The sequence below is a fragment of the Mercenaria mercenaria genome, chromosome 17, assembly GCF_021730395.1.
Source record: "Mercenaria mercenaria strain notata chromosome 17, MADL_Memer_1, whole genome shotgun sequence".
Lineage (NCBI taxonomy): Eukaryota > Metazoa > Mollusca > Bivalvia > Venerida > Veneridae > Mercenaria > Mercenaria mercenaria.
In genome coordinates, this window is record NC_069377.1 from 4,528,172 (window position 1) to 4,556,111 (window position 27,940).

The 27,940-nt window shown below is 36.0% G+C and overlaps 1 protein-coding gene across 6 annotated transcripts in view; it reads left to right on the forward strand.

Annotated features, from left to right (window-relative positions):
- The window catches only part of LOC123536137 (uncharacterized), a 63,632-nt gene extending 36,259 nt beyond the window's left edge, over positions 1–27,373 (forward strand). For all 6 annotated transcript variants that reach the window (XM_053528840.1, XM_053528844.1, XM_045318976.2 and 3 more), the window contains one exon: positions 13,252–27,373. In XM_053528840.1, coding sequence (XP_053384815.1) covers positions 13,268–19,231 — 5,964 coding nt within the window. In that variant the 5' untranslated portion in view covers positions 13,252–13,267 and the 3' untranslated portion in view covers positions 19,232–27,373. The remainder of the gene's footprint in view (positions 1–13,251) is intronic.
- The last annotated feature ends 567 nt before the right edge of the window (positions 27,374–27,940 follow it).

Below are 27,940 nucleotides of genomic sequence, written 5' to 3' on the forward strand. Positions count from 1 at the left end.
TGGGAATGGATTGAAACTTCACACACTTATTCACTGTGATAAACTGATCTACATTGCACAGGTTCCATAACTCTATTTTGCTTTTTTTCAAAATTATGCCCCTTTTTCGACTTAGAAATTCTTGGTTAAGGTTTTGTATGTAAGCTGGTATCTCAGTAACCACTTGAGGGAATAGATTGAAACTTCACACACTTATTCACTGTGATAGACTGATCTACATTGCACAGGTTCCATAACTCTGTTTTTTGTTTTTTTTTTTAAAGAATTATGCCCTTTTTCGACTAAATTCTTGGTTAAGGTTTTGTATGTTAGCTGGTATCTCAATACCCACTAATGGGAATGGATTGAACACGCTTGTTCACTGTCATGATCTGACATGCACTGTGTAGGTCCTATAACTCTACTTTGCTTTTTTAGCTACCTGAGCACGAAGTGCTCAAAGGTGAGCTTTTGTGATCGCCCTGTGTCCGTCTTCGCCAGCGTCGGCGTCAACAATTTGACTTTTAACACTCTAGAGGTCACAATTTTGAGCCAATCTTAATGAAACTTGGTCAGAATGTTACCCTCAATAAAATCTTGGACGAGGTCGATATTGGGTCATCTGGGAATAAAAACTAGGTCACCAGGTCAGATCAAAGGAAAAGCTTGTTAACACTCTAGAGGTCACATTTTTGGCCCAATCTTAATGAAACTTGGTCAGAATGTAACCTTCAATAAAATCTTGGACGAGTTCGACATTGGGTCATCTGGGGTCAAAAACTAAGTCACCAGATCAAATCAAAGGAAAAGCTTGTTAACACTCTAGAGCTTACAATTTTGGCCCAATCTTAATGAAACTTGGTCAGAATGTTATCCTCAAAACTAAGGTGAGCTTTAGTGATCGCCCTGTGTCCGTTGGTCTGTCGTCAACAATTTGACTGTTAACACTCTAGGGGTCACATTTTTGGCCCAATCTCAATGAAACTTAGTCAGAATGTTACCCTCAATAAAATCTTGGACGAGTTCGATTTTGGGTCATCTGGGGTCAAAAACTAGGTCACCAGGTCAAATCAAAGGAAAAGCTTGTTAACACTCTATAGGTCACAATTTTGGCCCAATCTTAATGAAACTTGGTCAGAATGTTATCCTCATAAAATCTTGGACAAGTTCGATATTGGGTCATCGGGGGTCAAAAACTAGGTCACCAGGTCAAATCAAAGGAAAATCTTGTTAACACTGTAGAGGCCGCATTTATGACTGCATCTTCATGAAACTTGGTCAGAATGTTAATATTGATGGTCTTAAGGTTCAGTTTGAATCTGGGTCATGTAGGATCAAAAACTAGGTCACCGGTCAAATAAAAGGAAAAGCTAGTTTACACTGTAGCGGCCACATTTATGTCCATATCTTAATGAAACTTGGTCAAAATGTTAATCTTGATGATCTATAGCTCAAGTTCAAATCTGGGTTAGGTGGGGTCAGAAACTAGGTCACCAGGTCAAATCAAAGGAAAAGCTTAACACTTTAGAGGCCATATTTATGACTGTATCTTCATGAAACTTAGAGTGTTAAACTTGATGATCTTTAGGACAAGTTCAGATCAGGGTCATGTCGGGTCAAAAACTAGGTCACCAGGTCAAATCAAAGGAAAAGCTAGTTAACACTTTAGAGGCCACATTTATGACCATATCTTAATGAAACTTGGTCAGAATGTTTATCTTGATGATCTTTAGGTCAATAGGTCAGGTGAGCGATACAGGGCCTTCATGGCCCTCTTGTTTTTTATAATTGAAACCAAGACCACTTTCCTATGTTACAACATAGATGTTACTTTCAAATTTTAGGTGTGTTTTAGCTCACCTGTCCGCTTGATGTCCGTTGTGCTTTGTCCGTCGTGAGTCAACAATTTGTATAAAAATCTTCTTCTTGAAAACCACTGGGCAGAATTACACCAAACTTCACAGGAATGATCCTTGGGTGCCCCCTTTTCAAAATTTTTCAAAGAATTGAATTCCATGGAGAACACTGTTTGCCATGGCAACCGAAAGGAAAAACTTTAAAAATCTTCTTCTCAAAAACCAGAAGCCCTAGAGCGTAGATATTTGGTGTGAAGCATTGCCTAGTGTACCTCTACCTAATTTGTTCAAATCATGACCCCAGGGTCAAAATTGACCCCGCCCCAGGGGTCACTTGATTTTACATAGGAAAATCTTAAAAAATCTTCTTCTCAAAAACCAGAAGCCCTAGAGCTTAGATATTTGACATGTAGCATTGCCTAGTGGACCTCTACTAAAATTGTTCAAATCATGACCCCTGGATCAAAATTGACCCCGCCCCAGGGGTCACTTGATTTTACATAGGAAAATCTTCAAAAAATTTCTAAAAATAAACCAGAAGGCCTAGAGCTTAGATATTTTACATGTAGCATTGCCTAGTGGACCTCTACAAAATTTGTTCAAACGTGACCCCCCGTGGTCAAAATTGACACCGCCCCAGGGGTCACTTGATTTTACATAGGAAAATATTAAAAAATCTTCTTTTTAAAAACCAGAAGCCCTAGAGCTTAGATATTTCGCATGTAGCATTGCCTAGTGGACCTCTACTAAAATTGTTCGAATTATGACCCGGGGGTCAAAATTGACCCCGCCCTAGGGGTCACTTGATTTTACATAGGAAAATCTTCAAAAAAATTCTAAAAATTAACCAGAAGGCCTAGAGCTTAGATATTTCACATGTTGCATTACCTAGTGGACCTCTACAAAATTTCTTCATATCATGACCCTCAGGGTCAAAATTGACCCCTCCCAGGGGTCACTTGATTTTACATATGAAAATCTTCAAAAAATTTCTAAAAATAAACCAGAAGGCCTAGAGCCTAGATATTTCACTTGTAGCATTGCCTAGTGGACCTCTACAAAATTTGTTCAAATTTTGTCCCCCGGGGTCAAAATTGACTCTGCCGTAGGGGTCACTTGATTTTACACAGGAAAATTTTTAAAAAAAATTCTAAAAATAAACCAGAAGGCATAGATCTTAGATATTTGACATGTAGCATTGCCTAGTAGACTTTTACAAAATTTATTCAAATCATTAGCCCTGGGGTCAAATTGACCCTGCCCCATGGGGTTACTTGATTGTACATAGAAAAATCTTCAAAATTTTCTAAAAATAAACCAGAAGGCCTAGAGCTTAGATATTTGACATGTAGCATTGCCTAGTGGACATCTACAAAAAGTTTTCAAATCTTGTTTTTAAAGTTACTTTAAGAAAATTTCAACTATATTTTCTCATAATTCTTTTGATTGATTTTTATTATGATCTTTTGACCTTGAAGACTTGTCCTTAAGTGCAGTGATAACAGGTGAGCGATATAGGGCCATCATGGTCCTCTTGTTAAGGTATTATTACCTGGTAAGGAATTTATTTTGTGGACTTAGAAAAACAAAAGAATTACAATAATTACTAAGCAACCACAAAATTAAATTTCCATTTGCAAATACAGGTGCTAGTGTAAAGAATTTTGCTGTGACGGGCGTATATTGTGACATTCTGGCACTTTTGATCTCCTAAACTCAGTAGTTACTTGATGGATTTGCTTTAAACTTAAAATTATAGTTCGAGGGTTCAAAGGTAAAAGGTAATAAATGCCATTTTGGCCGAAAATGACATTTTGTGATTTTTCAAATGTACTTAGTGTCTCTTATATCTGGCAAAAATTTTAAAGTAAAATCCAGTCCTTATTTGGGCAAAAATCAAAGAGGTGTTTTGTGATAACTTCTTTTCGACAGGTTTTGTAGAGGTAAAAGGTTGTAAGTGTACTTATTACCCTCCATTTGACAGTTGCTGAAGAATCTGTAGTGGAAAAAGGTCATAACTGATTTTATTACCTTTTACCACTGACAGAATATTATATTCATACAATCCACAGTGCACTATCTGCTATCTCTTTTTCCCATGAAATTTCTCGGCTATTATAAGTCCTAAACGTAAATGTTTGAGTCGTAAACTTAGTGTTAACAGACATTTGCGGAAAGCAAATATTAGAAAAGAGCAGCGGTCGAAAGGACAGGAGTACACAAGTAAAACTGGGAAGACAATCAAAGCGAGAAGCGTTAAGACAAAAGATTCCTCTAAGTGCAGATTCAAGTGCAACGAGAATATAACCGAAAATGAAAGAAAGTCAATATTCAGAATATATTGATGAATGGGTGATTATACAAGTAAAAAGGCAATTTATTTGTTGACCAGGAAAGATTTCAAAAAGGAGAACAAAACAAAGGACTCTTTCAAATTCTTTTTTCTTCACTGTTGATGACAAAAGGGTGAGTGTGCGCAAAGACTTTTTCCTAAAGGCACTAGATATCGGCACAAAAACAGTTGCAAACGCAGTAAAACAGAAAGCATCGAGGCTATCTGTTGGAAATGACAAGAGAGGGAAAGCAGTACCTGGAAATAAAACCTAAGAATATCACAGATCATTTGTAAAAAAGCATATCGAAAGCTTTCCAACTGTTGATTCTCACTACACAAGAAAAGACTCCAACAGGAAGTATTTAGCACAGGATTTAAGTATAAGGCGAATGTACTTACTTTATGTAGAAAAGTGTAAAGAACAAAACAAAAGCTGTGTTTCAGAGGCTGTGTACAGAAATATTTTTGTACGAGTACAACTTGTCTTTTTTTCACCCAAAGAAAGATTAATGTCCGGTCTGTAATAACTTTGAAGATGGAAGATAAACTAGATGATACAACAAAAAAATATCACGCACACCAAGAAAGAAAAAGAAAGGCCAGAAAAGAGAAAGAAAGACCAAAGAAAGATCCAAAATTTCCTGCGTCAGCATTTGACCTCCAGGTTGTACTCACAACACCGTGCAGTTTAATTGCAGAATTTTATTACAAGAGAAAACTGTGTTGTTATAATTTGTCATTCTATGATCTTGGGAATGGAAATGGGTCATGTTATGTGTGGGATGAGATGCAAGGGAAACGAGGCTCATGCGAAGTAGGAACGTGTGTGTTCATGGGTGTGAATTCTGTTGCAAGTAAGACGTCTGGTATTGAAGAAGTGACACTATACAGTGATATGTGTTGGGGACAAAATCGCAATCAGTTTGTAGCAAGCTGCTTAGTTAACTGTCTTCAAGAAATTCCCCATCTCAAAATTATAAATCAAAAGTTTCTCGAAAGCGGACATTCTGAAATGGAATGCTATTCCATACATGCTTCTATCGAGCATGCAAAAAGCCTAACAAAAGTACATGTTCCATCTCAATGGGAAACAGTTATAACATTAGCGTGGCGCAAGCAACCGTATATTGTCGTTCCCATAAAGTACACCTGACGTCACAGACTACAAGTGGTACAAAGACCAGAACTTTGGCTCCATGAAAACCGACGTTTATGGGGAACGTGTAAATTGGCTGAATATAAAATGGATACAAGTTTGCAAAGACAGTGGACAAAGTATTTTTGTGAACTGTGGATTTGATCCAAGTGATTTCAAAGAAATAAAGTTGATCCAGAAAAAGAGCAGAAGCAAAGAGAAATCTCTCAAGGCGCCACAAAAGGCTTACAGAGAAAAACTTCCAATATCCACTGCAAAGAAGGCAGATCTGTTGTCACTTGTTGCTTCCGGGACGATTCCAAAAGAATATGAATCATACTATCTGTCATTGCCCTGCAGCAAATCTGTGAAGGACAAACTTCCGTTACCGTCTGTTAGTGAGAGTGAAGACGATGTGTGAGGTTCATGAAATTTAGAAACAATAGTTCCCCCTTCCAGTTGGACGACTGATATTATCAATTCGGCAACCATTCTATCAGAGATTTGTGTGAATAGCATGCCCTTGGAATTGATAAGAAGTTCTGTCTGATGATATTATTGAACGGTGTAAAATTAATTTTTTAAAACATTATAAAACTTTATTTGAATGAGGTGTTTTTGAGTAATTGACTTTGTCAATCATTACTGGTGTACAACAGTACTGGTGTTTGTTTGACCTCAAAAGTTTGATAATATACATTTCAGTTACACTGTACAATTAAAACCATGTAAAACTTTAATGTGTGTGAGGTTTTTGTGAGTATTTTTTCTAATAAGCTAATAATCATGTAGTTAGAAAGTAATACTTGGGAAATATTTCTGTGAATGAGAATATTAGGTTGTGTACAAGTTTTAGTTTATTAATATGTTTTGTGTTCTTAATGACATAACGAAACATTGTAACAAGCAGTGACATAATTATATCGCAACAATTATAACAACATCTTAATAATTCACAGAGGTAAAAGGCAGTAAGTGCACTTAACACCTTTTACCACAATTTATCTAGAACTTTCATTGATACCACTTCAAAGGTAAAAGGTGCTAAGTGCAGTTATCACCTTTTACCTTTCCGAAATTGTGGTTAGTCAGGATCTAAGTACACATAGAACCTTTTACCACCGTAAAATGCCTCTATTTCATTTTATAATTTCCAAACAAACACTTATTCTCGTTTGCAAATCATACCCTGCAGGAAGATTTACAAGGTATGAAAAATCAAAATTTGTATGTATATTTTTCGGAAATAAAAGTTTTACTAAAAGGGGGGGTCCCAGTTACCCCACCCACTTTTTCCCAGTTTGAGAGGGTACCACTCTTCCAATATTGATCAGAGTGTACTGATATACTGTCATTTTAATGTTTATTTAGTTTGCAATATCTGCTGTAAATAACACCTTAATATCTCAACTAATGAAAAATGTTTTAGCTTTTTGTTTAAGTTCGTCAATTGAAAATCAGTAAATTTGATTAGACCACTTTGTGGCTCTATGCTGAAAAAAGTATTCAGTACAATTTAAAATGCAACATGTTGTGTGAATGTCCATTGTATAGTTATTTTATCATGAAAGTTTCAGGGAAACAGTTAGAACCATTTTTGAAAAAATAACAGAAATTGTGTTCCTGGCTGGTCACATGTCAGATTACCCCACCCACTTTAAATGTGAATATCTATAAAAGTAAGTCAAAACTGGTAACAGTAACACTTGTTAATGAAACTTTATACATGTGGGTATATTACCACAAAATATAAATAAAATCAAAAAACATTTTGCGCAGATACCTAACTGGGACCCCCCCCCCCCCCCCCCTTATGTTTTTTGCGTTTTTCTCAAAATGTTGAAAATGGCAGTTATCACCTTTTACCTTTGAACCCTCGAGTTATTCCTCATCATCACACATATAATATGGCACAAGGGCCATAACTCTCAGACCAATATTTCATGAATTATCTCCCCGTTTTACTTAGAATTTCAGGTTAAAATTTTGATGCACTTTCATTCTATCCAGTTACTTTCCCCCGACGAAAGTCGGAGGGATATAGTTTTGGCGTTGTCCGTCCGTCCGTCCGGAGCCATATCTAGGAAATGGTTGGGAATATTAATTTAAACTTCATATACATGTTCACCACTATGAGTTCTTGCGGCCCGTAAAGTTTCAGTCAGATTGCCCAAGTAACACCAGAGTTATGGCCCTTAGAAGTTTCTAGTGTTAACTATATAGGGTACTATAAATATGGCAATTTCTGCATAATAACTTTTGATATATTTCACCTAGAACTATGAAACTTAAACAGAATTTAGATCACCATAATGTGGTTGTGTACACATAATTTCGTTTGGATTTATTTGTAAATTTAGAGTTATTGCCCTTTAATTGTATAAAAATCCACATATTTGTACATAACAAACTTACCATATGGTAGAATTTCATTAAATTTCTTTCATTCTTTTCCATGAACATTTTTTGTAAACATGTGAAGTTGTGTACCCACACCTGGTCACCCCCTTACCTTGATCACACCCCTCCCCCCCCCCCCCCCCCCCCCCCCCCCCCAAAAAAAAAAAAAAAAAAAAATAGAAAAAATTCATTATTTTACATTTTTTTTCAGAAAAACTTCATAAACGTGTTCACCACTATGAGGTTATGGGGCCCATCAAGTTTCAGATAGATTGCCCAAGTAACACCAGAGTTCCAGAGTTATGGCCGTTAGAAGTTTCTAGTGTTAACTATAATATATGGTACTATAGATCTATAGATATGACAATTTCTGCATCATAATTTTTGATATATTTGACCTTAAACTATGAAACTTTAACAGAATTTAGAGCACTATAATGTGGTTGTGCACACACAGTTGTGTACGGATTTCAGAGTTATTGCCCTTTAACTGTCTAAAAATCCACATATTTGTACATAACAAACTTACCATTTGGCAGAATTTCATTAAATTTCTTTCATTCTTTTCTGTGAACATTTATTATAAACATGTGAAGTTACGCACCCACACCTCGTCACCTACTTGCCTTGGTCACACTCCCTCCCCATCCCAACCCCTGTCCCCCCCCCCCCCCCCCCCCCCCCCACAAAAAAAAAATTTTTTTTCATTTATTTTAGATTTTTTTCAAACCTTCCATGATTATTTATCAACATGCAGGTTGTACCATTTCCCCACCTCACTCCTCCATACAGTCATGCCCACCACTGATCATGCCCCCCCCCCCCCCCCCCCCCCACAAAAAAAATCCACATATTTGTACATAACAAACTTACCATTCAGCAGAATTTCATTAAATTTCTTTCATTCTTTTCTGTGAACATTTATTAGAAACATGTGAAGTTGCGCACCTACACCTGGTCACCCACTTGCCTTGGTCACACTCCCTCCCCCTCCCAACCCCACTTTCCCCCAAAAAAACAATGATTTTTTTTTTTTCATTTCTTATTAAAGTTTTTTTTAAAACCTTCCATGATTATTTATGAACATGCAAGTTCCCCCACCTCATTCCTCCATACAGTCATGCCCACCACTAAACATGCATCCTCTGCACCCCCCCCCCCCCCACCCCCAACTTCACCCTTTTACCCTTTTTTTTTTTTTTTTTTTCATTTTTTATTTTCCATCAATATTTATAATCAACATGTGAAATTTTGTTTCCTCTCCCGTTCCCCCGCATCCCCACCCCTAAAAAAAGAAATATAAACATATATAATTATATTTCCATTTTTTTTTTATTTTTTTTATTTTTTTTTTTTTTAAATGTTCAAACCTTCAACATGTTAAGTTGTGACTGCACAAAAACAAAGAAAAATATCAAACAGGGAACGCCACGCACCAAAAGCGTAGCCCTCAGCCATGTTCAAGATATCTTACCTGTGTTCTCTTAAGGACATCTGTTCTTTTAAGTTCAAATGTACATGTTAATCAGCAACAACTGGTGCCAAACCACTCAAAGACAATATTTCGTTCCAGTTAAACTTCAAGCTCACATTTCAATTAACTGCATTTAATTTTAAAAGCTAAGCTTATTACAATAAGCATATCCCATTCAAAATAAATTCTTTAGTCAGGATCAAAGTATCATACATTTATTGTGTACTCTTTAATTAAACATTTGTTTTCTGTTAAATTGATTTTGACTAATGAAATTATTTGCTTCTTATTAACATCCTTAACTTTTTGATGGATATATTTTTTTGCCATTCCTCACCACAAACCCTTTCGGCGGGGGATACCAATTCATCGAATTTGCTTGTTCCTAAATGGATTTGACTCAAACTGACTGTAGTTGTTCCATATCGTCTCATATGATAAGGCCCATAACTCTGGTACCAATATTTAATGAATTCCTCCCCCCCACCCCTTTTACTTAGAATTTCAGGTTAAAGTTTTGATGCACTTTCCCTATATCTCAGTTACTACTAGCTGGATTTGATTCAGACTAAAAGTAGTAGTTCAGCATCACTCACATCATATGACACAAGGGTCGTAACTCTTGCACCAATATTTCATGAATAATTCTCCTTTTTACTTAGAATTTCAGGTTAAAGTTTTGATACACCTTCACTCTATCTCGGTTATTACTAAATGGATTTGATTCAAACTCTTGCACCAATATTTTATGAATTATGCCCCCTTTTTGCTTAGAATTATACTTACATAGTGTTTTGATAGACTTTATCTTTACCTCTCTTATTACTTAATATTTTTGACACAGACTCAAGCTGTTGTGCAATATCTTCATCCACTACTGGAGACATTAAACACTCCAATGAAAACTCCAGTTTCTTCAGATCTGCCCAGTTTCACTATCCAGCATCAAAATAGCCGAGCGCGCTGTCTCCTGTGACAGCTCTTGTTTAGAATTACTTCCTTTTGTTGTTACTATAAATGGCTTATATTGTAACTATTTTATTACTGGCCGTCTTGAAAAATTGAGACCACTTTTCTGTAGTACAACATACATGTTACATCCAATTTTTAACTCACCTGAGCCAATGGCTAATGGTGAGCTTTTGTGACCGCTCAATGTCGTCGTCCGTCTTGTGTCGTGTGTCCGTTAACATTTTCTAAAAAAGTCTTCTTCTTGAAAACCACTGGGCAGAATTACCCCAAACTTAACAGGAATGATCCTTGGGTGCTCCCCTTTCAAAATTATTTAAAGAATTGAATTCCATGTAGAACTCTGGTTGCCATGGCAACCAAATGGAAAAACCAAAACCAAAAATTAAAAATCTTCTTGTCCAGAACCCCAAGGCATAGAGCCGTGACATCATCTAATGGTTCTCTATAAAAAAAATGTTGAAATTATGCCCCTGGGATGAAAAGAGGCCCTGCCGCAGGGGTCCCAAGTTTAACATAGTGTGATAGAGCTAAATGCACGCCATATACCCGGATAATCCTAACTCTGTTCAGCGACCCTAACTCAGTGCCAACATGGCTGACAGAAAGACGATGTATGTAGTTAATTTCCTTGTCTTTTTTCATGTTTTTATGTGAGTATGCAATGTTACCTTAAAACTTTTGATAGTCATAATATCCTGTATTGATAACATGGTTTGTGTACTAAATATTTCAATCGAAATGTCAATTATGTGGCTGGAATTCATTAAAATGTACTCAAAAAGTCTTCAAAATGAACATGTTTTATGTTTCTAACTGTTTTAAAGTACCAGAAATTGCAGTAAGACCTTACTTATTAAATGTATTAGTTCCATAAATATCTCTTTGACAATGTTTGACAGTATCAAAGTTTGAAATTGATTATTATAGCTTAAAAATTGTATTGATTATGAGGCGGGTTTAAATTTGCGGATAATTCCTAACTGGTATAGGAAACAGTGCTGGATAAATACGAACTTAGAATGGATAAACACCTAACCAAACGAAAACGGCTCTTCGTCTGTGCTTTTTTATGGACTGTTGATGCTCGAAGTTCTTTCCCTGCAGGGATGTGGGATTCCTTTGTCCAACTTATCCGACTCGTGATTTTTTTTTGCCGGCGGACAAGTGCATTTTTCATTCTGTGTGTCCGCGGACAAGCATTCTTTTTCAGATATAAAATGAGAAAACATAAAATATCATTTAGATTGTGTGTTGCTTCAAGTGTATGGAGGTGATAAAGATAATGGGTTCTTTGACTAGGTCTCGCGCACACTGTAACTCGGTGACTATGATAAAATATCAGAGAAGATTTAGATACAAGAAGATTTATTTAACGTCGGATAAGTATAAACATATAACACTAGCTTAAAGCTATTTTCCGGCAAACACGTGTAAATAAGCTCGACATAAGTAAATCAGCTGTAATAAAATGCAAATATGTTAAAGAACATTAAAGCAAATAAAGCATCTGGCTCTAAGTATATAAGAAACAAATCACAAATTATCACATACATGTTACAGCGCATTAAAACAAAATAGCACATAGGTACTAGCAAATAAAAGGAAAAGGTAATTTACCACATACAGATTTAACACATTTAAAGCAACATAAAAAAAGATTAGCTGACACTACACAAAAATAAGAAGAGTCACATTTTACAACATGCATTGAAAAAAAAACATAAAAGAAGAAATCATATACATGCTAAAGGGAACATAAGAACTACTTAAAGTAGCTGAAGAAAAATATTTGCATCATCAGCATATAGCATTCTGTAACTAAAACTAAAAAAGGAAAACAAGGGTTACACACAGAGAACTAAAAGGACATTTAAAGACATTAGAAACGTAAACGACTTAAAAAAAAGTATTATGACAAGTTTGTAAGTAGAATTCCAACTGCTGAGACAATAAGTCACTGTCAAAGGAAATATTTGAGCCAGTAGTCAGCCAAATTAAAATCAAAAGCACACAGAGATCGCAAGTATGACTAACACAAGTCGGAACGTTTTAAGAGTCTTTCGCTGAATTCATCTGGCTTTGCCCCATTGCGTGGGCAGTGTTTCAGGCATGACCTCAAAAGATCCCGAACATTGCTAACGCGATTTCAGACTTTTATAAACGTTAAAAGGCAAATATTTCAACAGCTTATTTTTCACCACAGTTACTGTGATATGCTTTTTTTTCATTGTCCTAAATAAAGAACTCGATCTCCAGTCTATTTGCGCTTTCATGAAGGTTTGATATTACAAATCAGAGCAAGTGAAATTTGACTATGGACAAGTGGATTTATAAGTTCCGTGGACAAGTGAAAAATGTAAGGATACCCACACCCCTGTCCCGTCAGTCCATGCATCACTCCCCCACCCCACCACACCACACCACACACACACACTTTTCTTCCCTATTTACCGTCTGAGAAATATCATATTTAATAATTAATCATAAATCTAATCCCATTTAAACAATTTCAAAAATATTCCATTAGCACCTCTATAAAAATCTCTTACACTATACGATATACAAGATTTGAAACAAACAATTCTTCTGAAACAGTGTGTTTGTGTGTGTGTGCGTGTGTGTGTGTGCGCGTGTGCGTGCGTGCGTGCGTGCATAATATTAAATTATGAAAAAATATTTGACTGTAGTGGGCATACATATAACATCTTGTAAAATTAATGACAAATTAATTAATGAAGATTTTTATCCTTACATTTTTCACTTGTCCACGGAACTTAAACCCACAATACCGCTTATAAAGTAATGTTTACAATAATCACACCATGTACATGTCAACTCATTCATTTCTATAGAATACTAGTCAGTTAGGTGTTTATCCGTCACGCAATTTCGTGTAAGTTAGGTTTTTATCCATTCCTCATGTAAACTGAGTTCGGTTTTTATCAACTCAAAGTTAGGTTTTATCCCTTTTCTCGCTGTCAGTACATTTGAACATGTATTGTGTCAACATGTAGTGGGTTAACAACATAGTGTAAACGGGCCTATAAAGCAGTATATCTTTGCATTGTATTTTATTCATTGTATTTTTTTCTTGTTGCAGAGAAATAGAGTTCAACATGTTTGCACCGTGCAAGGAAAGAAGGGTTATAGCGTACCGATCTAAATATGGCGCTGACTTTGTCGTTATTTACAAGTGTGGGAACTGCCAGCGCTTTTTTCCATCTTTGCAAACTATTCACACACACTTTAAGGCCTGCGATGAAGCTTTAAATCCTCCAGCATGCCCAGTTCAGTCTGTGTTACAAGATTCTGCAGTTGAAACCACAGCAGAACCATTAAAGGTAAACATACCTCTGACAGAATATAATTCTAATGAAACAACAACAAAATCAATAGATGCAAATCGAACGCATTCAAATGAAAGCCAGTGTCAACAGGAAGACCCTTCCATGGAAACAACTGGTACAGGACAGTCAAAGGGAAACCAGCTCCAACTGGAAAATTCGTCTGCGGAAGTAGAATTTAAATCAATTAGTGCTCTTAACGGAAACCCAGACAGCCCTTCTGATGAAATCACAATCACAGGTTTAAAAAGTTTTTGCAGAGATCAGAATGATCAAGAAGAAGACATTTTAGTAAATAAACATGCAGATTCAGAAGAAAATTCAGATACCTTTACAAGCATAAATGATGTGAAGAATAAACAATTTGACAATCAGTACATCTCTGGTACAGGTTTCAGTGGAGAGTTTGACTATGGAACTGTTTCTGAAGAAGACGACAAAGACATAATGGATATTGATGATTCAAATGATGAAGTCAGTGCATTTTATAATTCAGATAGTAGACTAAATAGTAAAAATTCAGATGTGCAGTTTTCATATGCATCACCTAATAACTCATTATTAGGGTTGTCTGGGAATCGAAAGCGGAAGTATTTGGATGAACAGAGATGCAGTACTAGCTTTTCACCACCTGTCCCGATCGCAGTTACCATGGTTAACACCCAAAGTTCTGAAAAGTTCCCCAAAAAAGATAACAAAAAAATCGATTTTGAACGTGATGTGGAAGAGAATGCAACCAAGGTTATTGTGTTAGAACAAGAATTATTGAGAAAAGAAATAACTGACCAAGATCCTTGTACATCAGATTTGCCATTCAGACAGTCTACCATTGAAAACGTTAATAAAAATCAAACAAACTGTGTTGAGTGCTTTTTTGAAGAAGATGAAACAAAAGCAGATATAAATGACATACCAATAAAGCAGAGTGCTGAAACAGTTTCTAAAAATATTGAAAATGCCAGTACTTGTGTGACCAATGAAATGACAGTAACTCCCTTAAAATCTGGCTTGAATGTCTCTGACTGCAATGGCAGGGATTTAAGAGTTAGTAGTGCTGGAATTGAAAATATTGGCATTGAAGTTCTGGATCCGTCCAGTTCTATCTTGCATATTAAGTGTGAAGAAACAGGAAATTGGGCAGCATCAGACGACATCTTGTCAACAAACACAGGAAAGAAAGTGATTTCAAACAGTGAGTTCAGTTGTGATGAAGGAAAGAAAAAACTTCCTTTAGAAAGGTTTGTTGTAACATTTTCTGAGAAAAGTACTAAAGAAATGAATGTCAAAACAGATGAACAACCAATGAGGCATCAGACTAAAGCATGTAACAATGAAAAGAAGTCGAAAAACAAAACTGATGTGGTAAGGCAGAACAAGCCTCGAGTATTGATCACTTACAATGACAAAGAAAGTATAGACCTTAATCTAGAATGCAGTGATAATGATACTTGGCTTGAGAATGATCAGTTACCTACAACATTTGAGGTTTCTGATGAACAACATAGTGTAGAAGAATGTACAGGGATAACTTCTGGAAGTCAATTAGAGTTAAGAAAAAGAAATAGCAGTCGTTATCCACTTAACAAAGATGCTTCTGATACATTTCAGTGCAAGTTAAAGCGTCTCTCTGTATCTGTCGAACGACATGATTTAGCTTCATTCGTGAAACAGAATAGTGAAGAGTCTCCTTATGCAACAGAAAATAAATTTTGTTTGAGTGAAAATATTGATCAGTTTCATAAATGCATTGGTTTGGAAGAACAAAATGAACCATATATGGGAATAAGCCAACATGTCATTGCCAGTAAAGAAACAATTACACAGTCAATTTCAGATGTTCAAAGAAAAGGTAACAAATTTAAATATCACAGTGCTGAAATACATAATGACAGTTTGAATGATGAAGACCCACGTAGATGTACTAGAGGAAACACCTTTAGTGAAGATGATAAGTCGGATGTATATCGTAGTAATGAAATCAAGATTAAGGTAGATACTACACCTGCAAGTTGTAGTGAAGAAAGTGAAAATGATGAAACATGCTCTCATAAAGGCTCTGTTGTGGAAGATTTATTAAAAGAAAGCACTACAGATGAAGACAGCAAATTGATTAAAGACTGTAAATATTGCCAGAAATGTGACACACATTTCAGAACAATGAGTTGTTACATTAATCATTTGATATTATTCCATCATCCTGCTTATACCAGAAAAGACTTGACATGGTGTCCATGCTGTTCTCGCGAATTGTATAGTAGTTACTTTAACAGCCGGCTAAAAAGACACTTAATTTTTGTGCACCAACTTGATGAAATGAAATGCCTTAGATGTGAACTGAAATTTGATACATACATCGAATTGCGCAAACATGTAAATGTTTGCCGAGCAAAGTTTCGAAAACCTGCACCTGAAAGGGTACAGTGCAAAAAATGTAAAGTTTTTCATGTTTACAAACCGTCAAAAAACTCAGGCGATGTGTTCAGAGACATTGTCCAGACACTACCAGATGACGAAGAAGTAGATGTATTAAAGAAAAAGAATGAAAAGCTTGAAAGAAGTGTAGCAAGACATAATCAGAGTGTTAATATTCAGTGCAGACTCTGTAAGACTGAGTTTAAAAATAGAAAATGTGCTTTGAATCATGCAATCAGTGCTCACATGAAAGACACTTTGAAGACCAAATGCAGTCTTTTCAGTAAAAAAATTTCCACACGTCATGTATGCTGTCTATGCAATACAAAGCACAAGATTAAATTGTCACGAACGAAGAGGAAATTGCGAAAATTTTTTGTCGAAAAAAGAAAAAGTTCTTCAGAAGAGTTAAACTCAGTTGATAAGATGGTACTGGCCATGATTCGAAATGGTCTGATTAAGTACTTTGGTTATAAGAATGCAGAACAAGTTCTTTGTAGAAGGCAAGGAAGTCATTTATGTAAGGAATGTAACATTCATGTTGGAGCATTTCTATGTGCTTTAAATCATATGATTGTTACTCATTTCAGCCGTGTCTGTATTGACAATGCAACAAAATCTCAATTTTTTCATAGAAAAGAAATGAAGTGTACGAAATGTCCCAACAACAATCATTTTTTCACAGTATCTGACTTAGATAGACTTAAGCATTGTTTGGCCTCGGAATCTGATTATAGAACTGAATATGCAGAATATGATGACAGTACTGGTTGTGCAGAATCTGATGGCAGTACTGATTGTGAGGACGAATCATCCAAAGAAGATCGGTCATCCCCTGCATGTAACGATTCTTTGGTCACCAAGAAACTACAAGAAATATTAGTCTGTGACACATGGAAAATTTCATATGAATATGACTGTAAAACAAATGTTAATGTTGTTGCTGCAAAAACAAAAGAAGAAATAACCAAAGACATGGAATACCGAGTAGCATATGTAAATGGAAACTTTGTATGTCGCTTATGCCATTCAAAATACAGTCAATATTCTTGCTGTAAAAGCCATGTGTTTACGCAACATTCAATTTTTTTCACTTATCCTCTTGGCTCAGAAGTGTTTACATGCCCAGAATGTATGTTGAATTTTTATTCTTTACATCTCATTGATGTTCATCTTGAACAACACCACAACATTTATAAATTCACATGCATAAAATGTGACAAAAGATTCAATACATACTATGAGTATCGTAGACATGTTAAGCATGGCAAAAGTTATATACAGACAAACTTTAATGAAAAAGTGTCTTGTAAAGAGTGTAGACTCATTCACAGTTGTACAGTGCAAAATGGGGAGGAGGAAGTGATTACTTCTTTATCATCTGAAAACGAAACTGTCCTCAAGAATGTACGAACAGACCCAACAGTATCTGTGGGCGACAGTAAACTTGGCTTTGAAATATCAGGCCTTTCAAAACAAGGAAGAGATAGTTACTCAGACATTGCCTTTGATGGTCAACAGTTTGTTTGTTTAGTATGTCTGAAACAGTTTGAGGAATTAAGATGTTGTTTCACACATGTTGTAATGTTGCACTACAAAATCGCTGAACTAATATGCAATATATGTCAGGAAACCAGCCGTCAAAAATTGAAACACATTTCTCACTTGAAGAATAATCACGGACTTGACGCTCACTACTGCCGTTTCTGCTACACAGGATTTGAAGATATCGTTTTACGAGATAATCACATGGAACGTTGCCAAAGTCAGACAAACAAAGTACAAAATGTACCAGATAATGTCAATGAGAATCTGTGTCTCAAATGTTACAGTGTCCATATACACATGTCAGAAGGTGATATAAAATCTTCATGTGATGAATGCGAATTAGGGTTTTCAGGTATTGAATGTGCTAAGAATCACTTTTATCAAAATCATTTTCCAAAATGGGCCATTCTAGCTTCTACTGTAAATGTATTCAGGTGTCCCTGTGGAAAAGAAGTTTTAACAAAATCTGAATTGAATTTGCATATGAAAAATGACCACAGTTTAAAACAAGACGGAATAGATCAAGGTGAAACAGTATTATCAGGTAGTGATGAAAAATCAGGAAATTCTGTCAGTGATATTTATTTCAAAAGGAAGGAAAACAAATGTATAGAATGTGAACAAGTTCATATCATAGCCTCGAATATTGGACAAATAAAGAAGAGGAAAAAGAGGAAAGGAATGGCATCGTGTAGAACTTGTCAGAAACAATTTTTTAGTCCTACATGTTTGCAGAACCATGTACTTACTGCTCATACAAGTATATTCCAGCCACGACAATGTGTCGGATGTGACTTTCACTTTGCAGGGTCGGAGATACTTAAACGGCATCAAAATGTAGACCTTACACAACACAAAGGGAATGTGCAAGTAAATGATATGGTTGTTTCCGAAACTTGTCGCAGAAATGCTGCCCTTAAAGAATGCAGTGAATGTGAAGAAATACATCAGCATCAGTTCTTGACAGAAGAAAAGCACATTAAGACAGCAAAATCTCCAAAAGCAATCAGAGAGGAAAGGCATAAATATGAAGATGATCAGAGGAATTTATATAAATGTCCCATTAAGTCTTGCCGTTCTGTTTTTACAAGTCGCGAAGACGCGAAAGTGCATCGTGCGTCTTTCCACGGAAAGATGAAAGACAAAAAAGGAGTATTATGTAAGATTTGCAATAAGGAAACTGACAAAAGCATGTTTTACTCCGAACATTTGAAGCAAATGCATTGCAACTTTACATTAGTTGAAGGGGAAATGCTGGATGATTTTAAAAGGAATTTTTCATGTGTTTATTGTGAAAAGACCTTTTCATTTGCCTTGGATGTACAGATGCACCTTCGCTCAAAGCATTTTGAAAAACAGCTTGTTGCCAGGAAACATTACAAGCCTGAGCTGGAGGGAACCTTAGTAAGAGGAGTTCGCACCCTCCATTGTCCAATTTGTTTGAAAATTGATAACAGTTATGTTCCAGAACATATGAAAAGAATCCACTTTGATGGTATTTTAGGAAAAGAAAAGTCAAAAGAAGCCATTTGTGACATTTGCGGTAAGGTTTTTCAGACTAAGCTGCATTTGAACGACCATAAAGCTTCCCATGCTGGCATTCGAAAACATAAATGTACAATTTGTGAAAAGTCTTTCACATTTTTGTTCAATCTAAAGACACATTCTCTCGTGCATAAAGAGAAAAGGGAAAAGTGCTCAGTATGCGGGATGAAATTTACATTACCCCATCATGTTAGAGCTCATATTCAAAGAAAACACCCAAATCATGTATAAATGACGTACTTGTGTATATTTCAATGGATCTGTGTTGCATATGAGATTATCAGCCACTATGTAATATGATATTGATTGATGATGCATTTATGTCCCTTCTTTGTTTTCTCAGTATGCTATACAGGTCCAAGAAATGAATTTTAGAGAAACTGTATTTTTTATCTTTTTAATATAATGTGGGATATTGCTTGATTTATGAATTTTTATAATACAGTGTATATAGGATACAACTTCTTGTCTGAATTTTTAGCTCACCTGTCACAAAGTGACAAGGTGAGCTTTTGTGATCGTGCGGTGTCCGTCGTCCGTCCGTCCGTCCGTGTCCGTGCGTGCGTGCGTCCGTAAACTTTTGCTTGTGACCACTCTAGATGTCACATTTTTCATGGGATCTTTATGAAAGTTGGTCAGAATGTTCATCTTGATGATATCTAGGTCAAGTTCGAAACTGGGTCACGTGCCATCAAAAACTAGGTCAGTAGGTCTAAAAATAGAAAAACCTTGTGACCTCTCTAGAGGCCATATATTTTACAAGATCTTCATGAAAATTGGTCAGAATGTTCACCTTGGTGATATCTAGGTCAAGTTCGAAACTGGGTCACGTGCCATCAAAAACTAGGTCAGTAGGTCTAAAAATAGAAAAACCTTGTGACCTCTCTAGAGGCCATATATTTCACAAGATCTTCATGAAAATTGGTCAGAATGTTCACCTTGATGATATCTAGGTCAAGTTCGAAACTGGGTCACGTGCCCTCAAAAACTAGGTCAGTAGGTCAAATAATAGAAAAACCTTGTGACCTCTCTAAAGGCCATATTTTTCATGGGATCTGTATGAAAGTTGGTCTGAATGTTCATCTTGATGATATATAGGTCAAGTTCGAAACTGGGTTACGTGCGATAAACAACTAGGTCAGTAGGTCTAAAAATAGAAAAACCTTGTGACCTCTCTAGAGGCCATATATTTCGTGAGATCTTCATGAAAATTGGTCAGAATGTTCACCTTGATGATATCTAGGTCAGGTTCGAAAGTGGGTCACGTGCCTTCCAAATCTAGATCAGTAGGTCAAATAACAGAAAAACCTTGTGACCTCTCTAGAGGCCATATTTTTCATGGGATCTGTATGAAAGTTGGTCTGAATGTTCATCTTGATGATATCTAGGTCAAGTTTGAAAGTGGGTCATATGCCGTCAAAAACTAGGTCAGTAGGTCAAATAATAGAAAAACCTTGTGACCTCTCTAAAGGCCATATTTTGCATGGGATCTGTATGAAAATTGGTCTGAATGTTCATCTTGATGATATCTAGTTCAAGTTCGAAACAGGGTCATGTGCGGTCAAAAACTAGGTCAGTAGGTCTAAAAATAGAAAAACCGTGTGACCTCTCTAGAGGCCATACTTGTGAATGGATCTCTATAAAAATTGGTCAGAATGTTCACCTTGATGATAACTAGGTCAAATTTGAAACTGGGTCACGTGCCTTAAAAAACTAGGTCAGTAGGTCAAATAATAAAAAAACCTTGTGACCTCTCTAGAGGCCATACCGTTCATGGGATCTGTATGAAAGTTGGTCTGAATGTTCATCTTGATGATATCTAGTTCAGTTTTGAAACTGGGTCAACTGCGATCAAAAACTAGGTCAGTAGGTCTAAAATTATTAAAATCTTTTGACCTCTCTGGAGGCCATATTTTTCAATGGATCTTCATGAAAATTGATCTGAATGTTCACCTTGATGATATCTAGGTCAGTTTTGAAACTGGGTTATGTGCAGTCAAAAACTAGGCCAGTAGGTATAAAAATAGAAAAACCTTGTGACCTCTCTAGAGGCCATATTTTTCATGAGATCTTCATGAAAATTAGTGAGAATGTTCACCTTGATGGTATCTAGGTAAAGTTTAAAACAGGAACACGTACCTTTGAAAACAAGGTCAATAGGTCAAATAATAGAAAAACCTTGTGACCTCTCTAGAGACCATATTTTTCAGTGGATCTTTATGAAAATTGGTCAGAATTTTTATCTTGATAATATCTAGGTCAAGTTCAAGACTGGGTCACATGAGCTCAAAAACTAGGTCACTGTGTCAGATAATAGAAAAAATGACGTCATACTCAAAACTGGTCATATGGGAAGAGGTGAGCGATTCAGGACCATCATGGTCCTCTTGTTATAATATGTAGGTCAATTGTTTGAATTTTTAGCTCGACTATTCGAATTCACACAAATGTTAAAGTTTGTGTACCACCCCAAATATTTTCAAAGTCCATTGAGATATTGCTTTCATATTTTGCATACTTGTTTACCATCATGACCCCATTCTGTAAACAGGAGCAGACAGCTCTGTCAAGCATTTTGACTAAAGTATGGCCCCTTTTCGACTTAGAATATGCTTATTGTAATGTTAAATTTGCGTACCACCCCAGATATTTTCAAAGTCCATTGAGATATTGCTTTCATATTTTGCCTACTTGTTTACCATCATGACCCCAGTTTGTAAACATGAGCAGACAACTCTATCAAGCACTTTTTAGCTCACCTGTCACAAAGTGACAAGGTGAGCTTTTGTGATCGCGCGGTGTCCGTCGTCCGTCTGACCGTGCGTGCGTGCGTCCGTCCGTAAACTTTTGCTTGTGACCACTCTAGAGGTCACATTTTTCACGGGATCTTTATGAAAGTTGGTCAGAATGTTCACCTTGATGGTATCTAGGTCAAGTTCGAAACTGGGTCACGTGCCTTCAAAAACTAGGTCAGTAGGGCTAAAAATAGAAAAACCTTGTGACCTCTCTAGAGGCCATATATTTCACAAGATCTTCAAGAAAATTGGTCAGAACGTTCACCTTGATGATATGTAAGTCAGGTTCGAAACTGGGTTACGTGCCATCAAAAACTAGGTCAGTAGGTCAAATAATAGAAAAACCTTATGACCTCTAGAGAGGCCATATATTTCATGAGATCTTCATGAAAATTGGTCAGAATGTTCACCTTGATGATATCTAGGTCAAGTTCGAAAGTGGGTCACGTGCCTTCAAAAACTAGGTCAGTAGGTCAAATAATAGAAAAACCTTGTGACCTCTCTAGAGGCCATATTTTTCATGGGATCTGTATGAAAATTGGTCTGAATGTTCATCTTGATGATATCTAGGTCAAGTTCGAAAGTGGGTCACGTGCCATCAAAAACTAGGTCAGAAGGTCAAATAATAGAAAAACATTGTGACCTCTCTAAAGGCCATATTTTTCATGGGATCTGTATGAAAATTGGTCTGAATGTTCATCTTGATGATATCTAGGTCAAGTTCGAAAGAGGTTCATGTACGGTCAAAAACTAGGTCATTAGGTCTAAAAATAGAAAAACCTTGTGACCTCTCTAGAGACCATACTTGTGAATGGATCTCCATAAAAATTGGTCAGAATGTTCACCTTGATGATATCTAGGTCAAGTTTGAAACTGGGTCACGTGCCTTAAAAAACTAGGTCAGTAGGTCAAATAATAAAAAAACCTTGTGACCTCTCTAGAGGCCATACTTTTCATGGGATCTGTATGAAAGTTGGTCTGAATGTTCATCTTGATGATATCTAGGTCAAGTTTGAAACTAGGTCAGTAGGTCTAAAATTATTAAAATCTTTTGACCTCTCTAGAGACCATATTTTTCAATGGATCTTCATGAAAATTGGTCAGAATTTTTATCTTGATAATGTCTAGGTCAAGTTCGAAAGTGGGTCACATGAGCTCAAAAACTAGGTCACTGTGTCAAATAATAGAAAAAAACGACGTCATACTCAAAACTGGGTCAGGTGGGAAGAGGTGAGCGATTCAGGACCATCATGGTCCTCTTGTTCTGAATTAAGGCCCTTTTTCGACTTAGAATATGCTTATTGTAATATTGAAGTTTTTCTCATTGCTTATATTATACTATCAAGCACTGAGAATAGTCGAGCGCGCTGTCCACTGACAACTCTTGTTATCAAATACAGGATTGAGCCTACTGTCTGAATTTTTATAATTATAGGATAGAGCTTACTGTCTGAATTTTTATAGACCTTACTGTCTAAATTTTACGCTTGTCTGAACCAAGGGTTCAGGGTTAGCTATTAGTATAGACACATGGTCCGTTGTAAGTTGTCAAATTTACTTAGTGTTTACAAATGTTACTTAAACATCTTCACTGAAACTACTGGTCAGAATTACACCAAACTGGCAAATGTGTAAATGCGCAAACTTTTCCTTGTGACATCTCTAGAGGTCACAGTTTTCATGGGATCTTTATGAAAGTTGGTCAGAATGTTCACCTTGATGATATCTAGGTCAAGTTAGAAACTAGGTCACGTTCGGCCAAAAACTAGGTCAGTAGGTCTAAAAATAGAAAAACCTTGTGACCTCTCTAGAGTCCATATATTTCACAAGATCTTCATGAAAATTTGTCAGAATGTTCACCTTGATGATATCTAAGTCAGGTTCGAAACTGGGTTACGTGCCATCAAAAACTAGGTCAGTAGGTCAAATAATAGAAAAACCTTGTGACCTCTAGAGAGGTCACATTTTTCATGGGATCTGTATGAAAGTTTGTCTGAATATTCATCTTGATGATATCTAGGTCAAGTTCGAAACTGGGTCAACTGCGGTCAAAAACTAGGTCAGTAGGTCTAAAAATAGAAACACCTTTTGACCACTTTAGAGGCCATATTTTTCAATGGATGTTCATGAAAATTTGTCTGAATGTTCACCATGATAATATCTAGATAATATTTGAAACTGGGTCACGTGTGGTCAAAACTAGATCAGTTGGTATAAAAATAGAAAAACATTGTGACCTCTCTAGAGGCCATACTCTTCATAAGATCTTCATGAAAATTGGTGAGAATGTTCATCTTGATAATATCTAGGTCAGGTTCAAAACTGGGTCATGTGCCTTCAAAAACTAGGTGATTAGGTCAAATAATAGAAAAACCTTGTGACTTCCCTAGAAGCCATATTTTTCAATGGATCTTCATGAAAATTGGGTCATGTGGAGAAGGTGAGCGATTCAGGACCATCATGGTCCTCTTGTTATCAAAAAGTAGTCTCTTTGTCCCATTTAAGAGCCGCTAGAGCTGAAAATAAAAATACCTGTAAATGACTTCTTTCCATGAACCATATATTGAAATTACTTCTTCTGATGAACTGATTAATCGATGTTCATGAAATTTGGTCTGTAGCATCATTATAAGGTTAAGGTTATAAATTGATTATTAAGGGTAAGGTATAACATCATCCCTCAAATTTGTCAACAACACCTTTCTAGAGCAACAATCTACTTTGAAAAATATTGTTTAGAGAAAAAAATCCAAGTTTAGGAATTCTGTAAGAATTTGACTCGTCTCTACATCAAATACAGTTTCATAAGGCCAATGGTCTTGGTTTTAATTCTGAGATCGAGGCTGTACTATAGTATAGTTAGCCTCTTGTCAAAGATGCCTGGATTTCGCGACAAGAGAGATCTACTTGCTATGCAGTCACGAAGTCACCGTATTGTATGAAGTCACAGGTTACCTACTGTTTGTATTAACTTTGAAGGTAAATGACGAACTGTTGTACTACTGTTAACTGTAAATCTCGTCAACCATTCATAAATGTTTTAGTATCAGTCACATAATACATTTACAAAAAAATAAGAGATAATGTTACGAAAGCCAGTGGATGGTTACACCTTCATCCATAGTCCATTCTTGGTTTATCACAGCCCATATTTCACAATTCCGAATTATCCATGAATGCCCTAGAAAACTGAATTGTGCTTAGACTACAGCTACTGTTACTTTCAATGATTTTGACTGAAGTGTGGCCCAATTTTAACTTAAAAATCCTGGTTAAGTTTTTCGTACCAGTTCATATTTTGTGTAAACTGTTTAACATATGGTTTTTGAAACTTTTATCACTTTAATCACTTTAAACAGTCTGTGTCTATAGGAATGAGCACATAAATCTATCAGGTATTTTGGCTTAATTATAGCCTTTTTGGACTTGCAAATTGGTTCAGTTTTTGTAAAAGTCAATGTTTTGTAAAAACTATCTGACATGTGGCTTTGAAACTTTGAAAATTTGTTAATCGTCATGCACTCCATCTGCAACTATAGCAAAGATATTTGGCTGAATTTGGACTTGAAAATCATTTCAGTTTTTCGTACAAGTCCACTTGTCTAAAATGTTTTACATATGGCTTTGCAGGGGTCAAATTTAGCAACATTTTCTACTATCTAAAAGTAGCTAGTGCACTTTTTGTTCACTAGGTAAAATGAAAAACTACCAGCTAATGTTAAACAATAATATTTAATTGCTTTATTAATATTTTACTGGCCAAAACTTACTGTAAGCAGCCAGTCACAAAAAAAATAAATCTATTAGCTTAAAATAGTAAGTGCCATTTTCATCCACTTACAAACTAAAGTCAAAGCCTTCCATGTTAACTTGATGCAAGCTGCAATCATGCATTATATTAGAGTTTTGTTGAACAATATAATATCATTTATAAACATAAAATGATAGCATTCTTTTCATGAAGAAAAATGTGCACCTGCAGAACAAACTTTATTAAAGTTCTAAAGACATTTGCTTGGTATATTATTGACTAGCGAAAATTAGCTAGTACATTTTAAAGCCACTGGCTATTCTCAAATTACAGTACCATTTAGCTTGTATGCTTGTCTAAATTTGAACACTGCTTTGAGACTGACCACTTGTTTACCATCATTGTCTCCATATGCAGGCAAACTGCATAACTTAGACATATATTTTGGATCAGTAATGGCCCTTTTTCAGTATAGAAATTAATTAAGTTTCGTTTAACATTCCATATTTTGTCTCAATTGTTCGATATATGGCTTTGAAGCTTTTAACACTTGCTTTCCATCATGGTTTTTAGCTCGACTGTTCATAGAGTAGTAGAGCTATTGGACTCGCCAATGCGTCGGCGTCGGCGTCCCGATTTGGTTAAGTTTTTGTATGTAAGCTGGTATCCCAGCAACCACTTGTGGGAATGGATTGAAACTTCACACACTTATTCACTGTGATAAACTGACCTACATTGCACAGGTTTCATAACTCTATTTTGCTTTTTTACAAAATTATGCCCATTTTTCGACTTAGAAATTTTTGGTTAAGGTTTTGTATGTAAGCTGGTATCTCAGTAACCACTTGTGGGAATGGATTGAAACTTCACACACTTATTTACTGTGATAAACTGACTTACATTGCAGAGGTTCCGTAACTTTGTTTTGCTTTTTTACAAAATTATGCCCCTTTTTCGACTTAGAATTTTTTGACTAAGGTTTTGTGTGTAAGCTGGTATCTCAGTATTCACTAATTGGAATGGATTGAAACTTCACACACTTGTTCACTGTCATGATCTGACATGCACAAAGCAGGTCCCATAACTTTATTTTGCCTTTTTTCAAAATTATGCCCCTTTTTCAACATAGAAATTTTTGGTTAAGCTGGTATCTCAGTATCCACTAATAGGAAAGGATTGAAATTGCACACACTTATTCACTGTCATGATATGACGAGCAATGCAAAGGGTCAATAACTCAACTTCGCATTTTACAAAATTATGCCCCTTTTTCGACTTAGGAGTTTTTGGTTAAATTCCTATTATGTAAGCTGGTATCTTAGTACCCACTAATGGGAATGGATTGAAACTTCACACACTTGTCTACTGTCATGAGCTGATAAGCACTATGCAGGTCCCATAACCCTATTTTGCTTTTTTACCAAATTATGTCCCTTTTTCGACTTTCGTATTCATTCAGTCGACAAGGCTGTTGAATAGTCGAGCATTGCTGTCCTCCGACAGCTCTTGTTATGTGTAGGCCAGAGTACACAACTTTTCTACTCGCATTCTTTTTTAGCTAGACCATTTAAAAATAACTACGAATCAATACTTACATCAATTCTTCCAATATTCGAGTGCGCTGTCAACAGACAGCTCTAGTTTTGTTTCTCTTTCCTTCTTTGGTTTGACAGTATGGTGGTTTTCTGTTGTCATTTCCTGATAACATTAATTTTAATATAATTTTAATTTTTAATAGTAATTTGGTCTTTCTGATTTGTTACTTAATGTTTATACTATAAATGCATGTTATGAAAATAAACACACCTGGCATCCCCAGACATTGTCTATCTACTGTTTGTTTTCTGTTCAGTTCAATAGAAAGACCTAGACTTAGATCTAGCAACTGACATACTGGGTGTGACACAAATTAACCAAGAAGGAACTTGAAATGGACTATTGGCAAATACAAAATTATAATTCATATTGTATATAAATTTGTTTATGTTTGACTGTTGGGTGACCTTTGAGCTTATACACAATGTATATGTATAAGTGGTTGGTCTATCTACTTCTGTTCTGTCCAGTTGAATTAGATCCAGATGTAAATACTAGTAATAAGAGTCTTTCACTGGTTGAAGGTGTAGATGGAAATATCTGGCTCGAGGGTAACTGCGGTAATGAGGCTTTGCTAAGTCGAGATCACACTAGGAAATATAGTTTAAATTTGTGTACGCTTCATATCTTCGTAACCACTGGAAAGATTTTCATAAAACTGGCATTACTTGTTAATCTTATCAAGACGATACGTAGAACCCAGGTCATTATGTCAGAGGTCAGGGTCATACTGCAAAGATCAGCTTATAGCTTTAATTTGTGTCCATCCCATTTCTCTTAAAATTTTGTGTACTGGAC